Here is a 6714-nt window from a genome sequence, read left to right as displayed (position 1 = left end):
CTCTCTCTCTCTCTCTCTCTCTCTCTCTCTCTCTCTCTCTCTCTCCCTTTTTCTCTCTCTTTTTTTATTTGTTTTAAAACAGCATCTCTTTATGTATCCCTGAATATTCTTGAATTCATTGCAATGCAGAACTTTTAATTTTTCCTAACATTTATTTTTAATTTTTGTCATTTATGCTATATGTATGTATGTATATGGCATGCACACACCTGTGTATGTGTGTGCACAAGTGTATGGAGGCCAGAATTCGATGTCAAGAGTCTTCCATGATTGCTCTCCACTTATTCATTGAGACATGGTCTCTCAACTAAACCCAGTGCTCTCCAATTCTGCACGACCACAGCCAGCTTGCTTTGTGTGCAAACCTGGCTCAGTAGCTTTGTACTTCCAATAAAATATTGTTAGTCCGAAAACCGCAAAAAGAGTAATAATAAGGACTTCTCAGATAATAAACACAGTTTTAAAATTCATGTTGCGTCTTAATCAATTACAAAATAAACACAACAGCAGCTGTGGTAGTTGGAGTGTATTCTCATAGGGAGTGGCGCCATTAGCAGGTGTGGCCTTGTTGGAGGAAGTGTGTCACTGTGAGGGCGGGCTTTGGGGTTCCCTATGCTCAGGATACCGCCCAGTGTCTCAGTCTATTTCCTGTTGCCTGCAAGATGTAGGACTCATAACTATTTCTCCACATCCATATCTGCCTATACTCCGTCATGCTCTCTGTCATGGTGACAATGGATTGAACCTCTGAAACTGTAAGTGAGCAACCTCAGTTAAATGTTAAGTTTATAAGAGTTGCCATGGTCATGGTGTCTCTTTACAGCAACAGAAATCCTAACTAAGACATCAGTGTTAGAGCTAAGCCCTAACACACTCATCTAAAGGCTTAGAGGGTCAGAATTTTAAGGCACAGGTACCTCAAAAGTGACTTATACCACTGCAAAGCCTCACATCGCAACATCTGGAGTCATGCCTATGATTAGATCTCAACATGTCAGTGTTACCAGGCGGTGGTGACACACACCTTTAAACCCAACACTTGGGAGACAGAGGCAGGTGAACCTCTGTGAGTTCAAGTCCAGCCTGGTCCACTTAGTGAGCTCCAGGACAGCCAGGGGTACACAGAAAAACCCTGTCTCAAATTTAAAAAAAAGGATTTCAATGTCTTGGGCTATTATCATTATGACTCCAGTTCAATATTAAAATGTTAAGAATTTTTATTGTTTTTAAAGGTTATTTATAAAGTCATTGTTATACACAATTGACTTAGTGTCTACATGGATAAACAGTACACAAAATGAGTATTATACCATAAAAATCCCCATACTTGCCCATCATCAAACTATAAAGTATAGAGCCTAACTTAGTGCCTCTTCAAATACATATATTCATTTTAAAATTTTTTAGCATGGGTTCTAGAACTGCAGTCCATAGCACCACAGATCCTGGCCGCACACGGCTTTGCGGAGACGGATTGGACCTATGGCAGGCATGGTATACCATTAGCTTCCCCCACACTGCTTGGTTGCTACGGAAAACCATCGCTGCTTGATCAAATACCCTTTGGCACTCACTTTAGCTTTCATTCATGTTTAGACTCTCTTCAACCTTGAGCCTTAACACTGAAAGGCAGGATTATCAAACAGCTGTCTCTAGGAGACAAGCACTGCACCACCGGCTACGCTGGAGGCCTCTTTCTTGCTCTGTCTTCTTTTAAGGGGGAAACTCTCAGATGCTGTGGTGTCAGATGTGTAATAATTATAATTATCCCAAGTCTCAGAGAGGGACACTGGGTCATCCAAATGCCCAGTGCACGCAGAAGCCACACTGGAAGGCAAAGGGTCCCAGGGAGAACACGCAAGAGCTACAGCAGCTAAGACCAGCAATGGTCCAGCAGCCTCCCTCACCAAATCAGTTTTTCGTTTTGTTTGCTTTGTTCTGAGACAGGGTTTCCCTGACTGTCCTGGAACTAGCTCTATAGACCAGGCTGGCCTCAAACTCACAGAGATCAGCCTGCCTCTGCCCCCCAAGTGCTGGGATTAAAGGTGTGCACCACCACACCCTGCCAAATCCGTTATTTTTTAATGCTAATGTAAGTAGAAAAGACCTAAAATATTTTTAAAAACAGAAACAGGTCTCGCTATGTCTCAGTCAGGAGTGAGCTCAGAATACTAGTATCTGGGCATACTGTTGCGTTATCACAATTGTTCATATTGTCTCTGGCTCAGCCACATGCCGTATTTTCCTCTGCAAGCCCAGAGAAATCCAATGGTTACTTATTGCAGCAGCAGAAGAAAGATGCTGGAGGGTCGCCTTCTAATCTGTATTTTCCAGAACTGGGGAGGTCTTTGCAGTCTGCTATGAACTTGCGAAGCTCTGTCTCTGGGAAGCCATTTTTCTGGTAGTGCTGCATGGGAGAAGGTGAAACGTCCTCATTAACAAGGCCCTCTCCCACAGCTATATTCCAAACTCACGATGGTGCATTTGGCAACAAACGGAAGTGATCTTTCTCGAGGCTATTTCGTTGCTCCCAGGCATGTCTGGGGGCTATCACCTCCGGAGCCAGCCGCTCGGGAATCAGCTTCAGTCCATCTGTGCCTGCCTCTTCCCATACCTGGAGAGGCTTGGGAACCTTGTCTGTACCCTCTCCTGGGAAATACTCAGCCAGCTTTGTCCTAAGTGCTACAGTGTCCACCACCAGTCTGCCCTGCAGTCCCGTGGTTCTCAGTGTGAAGGAAGCTCCTTGGGTGGAACTGGTTTCAGGCCACAGAATACCAGCCAATCTAGATGAACAGAGCCTGGCTAGGAGCTGAGCAGTGAATGTTCCTATTCTTCCACAGGTGACCTCACAAAATTTTGCCTTTCTCAAATGTGTATTTTGTATACCCAATACCTGCTGACCATTATTAGTCTAACAAAAGATTCTAAAACATACTTAAGGCTTGGAGACATACAGTTCAATGGCACAGGGTTTGCCTGACATATGCCAGGCCCTGGGTTTGATCCTTAGTACAGTTAACAATGAATTTTTTAAAAAGGAGAAAGTAACTTTTTTTAACATAAAGACTGAGAAACAAGACATTCAGCATTCTAGAAATTCCATATTCCTTTGTTTTTTTTTTTTTTCTATTCCACGATTGCTAAAATTGAGCTGTGTCTCTCTGCACAGTCTTCCTTCCTCCTAGCCCTAAGCTATGTATCACCGCTACACATCTCTGCAACAGCATGCCCTGGCTCTTGACGAACCCACCTTAATCGTTTCATACGTGTCTGTGATGAGCGCAATGAAGAGGCTCAGAATCATGTATATGAAGAGGCTGATGAAGGAGTAGAGGTAGATTCGGCTGAACAGCCACACCAGGTAGCTTTTCTGCTGCATCTTTGCAAAGGTAGAAAACATATCATCTCCATTTATCAGAGAGAAAAGGCACTCGGAGACCCTGTTCAGAGAACGGAACTGGGGAAGGGGGCAAGAGAAGTTTAGTGTCTTCCATGTTCCCTCAATGTGGGAGGTTTTGGTTCATGACATCATCCTGAAAATGGTCAGACCTGGTATCCCAGGTGATGCTTTCCCAACAACCACCCCGAGGTAGACACAAGCATTTGCTTTGCTGCATATGACATGTCTGAGGCTGCTGCTTTGTCGGGGCTCAAGTGGCTTTTTTGATGTTCCTCTGAGCTGCAGCAGCCCGACAGAGAGAGGGAAGGACAGCTCTTCTTTTTCCATGTAAAGCTGACTCATCAGAGTCAGACTTTCCCCTTCCCTTCCCTCCCCTCCCCTCCCCTCCCCTCCCCTCCCCTNCCTTTTCAGAATAGAACTATTGGGGTGAGGATAAGGGCGGGGGAAATCACTGTTTGTTTTTAAAAGCAAATCTTTTGTAAACAGAATAAAAGTTCCCCTCCCTTCCCTTCCCTCACCCTTTCCCTGTCACAGAAGAAACCCTTGAAACACTTTGAATGCTTCTGCAGAGACATCCAGGTCCCAGACTCACATGGTCCTTTGTCTCATTCGGAAGCTCATCCAGATAATGTCTAACGTTCAAGACATTCTCACAGCAAACTTTTCAAATATTCCTACAGTGTTTTTTCCCTATAGTTGCTTAGATGTATATTGATTGGTGAACCCAAATGAACTAACCACTGGTATAATTATCTAATGTATTCCAAACGGGATTTCAGGCAACGGAGAAGATCAATGACGCTCTCAGGGTGCTCACATTTGACTGGTTTAGAACTACTGACGCCCTCACTCTTGGACCTAATATGTGGATGTAGATATATGACTTTCCATAGTTTAAAGCTGAATTACGTAATCAAAGGAGTTCATTTGAGAAGGATAACTCTGTTGGCAGTTGATGGGTGTTAGCTGGGGGTGGGGGCTCAGTGTGGGGTCCTTGGTAGACTGACCACCATACTACTATGGATGGCTGCACACCCGTGTGCATGTGGGCTGCACTAATTGGACCCATTGGGTTATTTAAAAAAGAGGACATTAGCAGTGCTGGGATTAGAGGTGGTACTGGTGCATGCCTTTAATCCCAGCCAGCACTCCGGAGGCAGAGGCAGGCGGATCTCTGTAAGCTTGAGGCCAGCCTGGTCTACAAGAGCTAGTTCCAGGACAGGCTCCAAAGCCACAGAGAAGCCTTGTCTTGAAAAACCAAAAAAAAAAAAAGATATGAAGTTAGAATCTGGAAGGAATTGGGAGAAGTAAGGTATCAAAATGATCAAAACATACTATGTATATGTGTAAAATTCTCAAAGAATAAATAAAAGTATTAATATTTTTCAAAAAGATAAAACAGCAAATTCAGTGTGTTGGCACAAACCTGTCACGCCAGCACTTGGGAGATAGGGGCAGAAGGACCAGGAGGTCAAGGTTGTCCTTGGCTACACATGTGAGTTCAAGGCCAACCTGAACACAAACAAAAATATAAATGAATAAAAAGTAGTAATCATAAAAAATAGAAGCTATTGGCCTGTTATTTGCACTTAATACTGTCAGGAAGAAGTTGACTATCAGTACCTTGTCATGGTAAGGGCCCAGCACGATCCATCCACAAAAGCAATAGCCTAGGTAGATCATAGCGGCACAGCAGCAGAACCTGATGACGTTGGGCAGCGCTGCCTGGAGGGTCAGAATAAGGAGCTGTGGAAGTAAGAGGGGCATTAGAATCTCTCTGCCCTTTAGCCAAGGCAGTAGAATAATTCTGATGGGTTCTGTAGGACTGCTTACGTTGTACTTTGCAAAGAAACCCAGGTATCGGATGACACCAAGCCACACGAGCATGGTCGAAGTCCCAAGAAAGATGCTACAGACATCATAGCTTGTGAGACTCTAGACAGATGGAAAAGATTGGTTATATAGCAATGTGTCCATTGGGTCAGACTTGTCAAGTAGCTATGCAACAGGAGCTGCTCTAGGTATGAAAGATAAAGCAATTGACAAACAGTTTTTTACCCTCGTGAAGTTTACACTCTAGTGCAACGTGTGGAGCACAAACCAGTGACAGACGAATTCAGCCTTCGGTACATTCACTAATGGTAAATGCTGAGGAAGAAGGCCAGCCAGAGAGGGAGAGAAGGAACGTGTATGAGTTGGCAATTTGAAAGAGGATGAGCAGGACAAATCTCAGTGAATAAGAGACACAGAAGCAAAGATCTGAAAGAAAAGGAAGAAAATCAAGCAGAAACCTAGAAGAGCCTTTGGCACACATAGCAGCAAATACAAGGGACCTAGCAAGAAGTGAGCAACAGATGGAGGTAAGGCGTGGGTAGTATAAACCCTCATGGGTTTTGTCAGTAAAGGTCAGGGAGATTTGAGAGCCTTGAACAGGAGCGACAGGACCAAGTGCTGGCTGTGACAGACAGCAGACTGCCGGAGGCATGAGAGGGTTCTGGGTCTAAGAGACGGTGAGTCATTTTCAAAGGTAGAACACATATGATCTCTGTGGGATACGGTACGGGAGAGAGGGGATTCATACAAGAGAGGAACTTCGGGGAATGTACTACTGTTTGGGGCGTGAACTCACAGAGAGTTGCCATTAACGGACACCAGAAAGTCAATGGGAGAAATGGATTTGAATTGAGGAGGAAGACTGAGGGAGTTCTGAGGTGGGTCTGTTAAACCTGAGAAGATTTGTGGATAGTCAGAAGATATGTGGTCAACACGTGGACATTCAGGATGCAACACAGAGACAACCAGGGAGGAGATGCAGATTTAGCAAACACTGGCAAATAAATAGCAAAATATCTGTGTGGGTCAGGACGATAACACCAAGGCAGTGGCAGAAAGGAACTCTCCAAGCAGGATGTCTCGAAACATTCTCACATGGGGGTTGGTGAGTGAGAGGGAACCAGCCAGGGAAGCTCTGAAAACCAGCCGGGGATCTGAAGAAAACCTGGGTAAGTGTCAATTCAGCTAAAAGGCACCTCAGCACAAACCAGATCAGCTGTGAGAAGCTACTGAGGGGAACCACAGGACATCTGCAGAAAGGAGTTTCCACAGGGAAGTGAGGCAGCCGGGTAGGGAGACATTCTAGAAGAACAGGTGCTGGGGGAATCAGAATCATCATGAGGGTTAATAACTATTTTTGAGATCTTTCATTCTATAAAGTGGAGCAGAGATCTAGGTAAAGAGGAGGGTGGAGGAACTGGGATTTTAATTTTACACAAGAAGCAAGAACAGTATGGGAAAGTTCCAGGAGAGAAAGAATT

General features: G+C 44.6%; 1 protein-coding gene across 12 annotated transcripts in view; it reads right to left on the bottom strand.

Annotated features, from left to right (window-relative positions):
- Nucleotides 1–1192: 1192 nt before the first annotated feature.
- The window catches only part of Mcoln3 (mucolipin TRP cation channel 3), a 57543-nt gene continuing 52021 nt past the window's right edge, over nucleotides 1193–6714 (bottom strand). For 10 of the 12 annotated variants that reach the window (XM_050160176.1, XM_050160175.1, XM_050160177.1 and 7 more), the window contains 4 exons: nucleotides 5234–5335; nucleotides 5024–5146; nucleotides 3251–3457; nucleotides 1193–2407 (listed from right to left, as the gene is read on the bottom strand). In XM_050160176.1, coding sequence (XP_050016133.1) covers nucleotides 2273–2407; nucleotides 3251–3457; nucleotides 5024–5146; nucleotides 5234–5335 — 567 coding nt within the window. In that variant the 3' untranslated portion in view covers nucleotides 1193–2272. Of the gene's footprint in view, nucleotides 2408–3250; nucleotides 3458–4707; nucleotides 4913–5023; nucleotides 5147–5233; nucleotides 5336–6714 lie in introns of those variants that run through there. The other 2 variants (XM_050160181.1, XM_050160182.1) reach the window with 2 other exon arrangements.

Source organism: Alexandromys fortis, unplaced genomic scaffold (assembly GCF_014885135.2).
Source record: "Alexandromys fortis isolate MF-2015 unplaced genomic scaffold, M_Fortis_MF-2015_v1.1 scaffold_124, whole genome shotgun sequence".
Lineage (NCBI taxonomy): Eukaryota > Metazoa > Chordata > Mammalia > Rodentia > Cricetidae > Alexandromys > Alexandromys fortis.
This window is presented reverse-complemented; position numbering and strand designations above follow the sequence as displayed.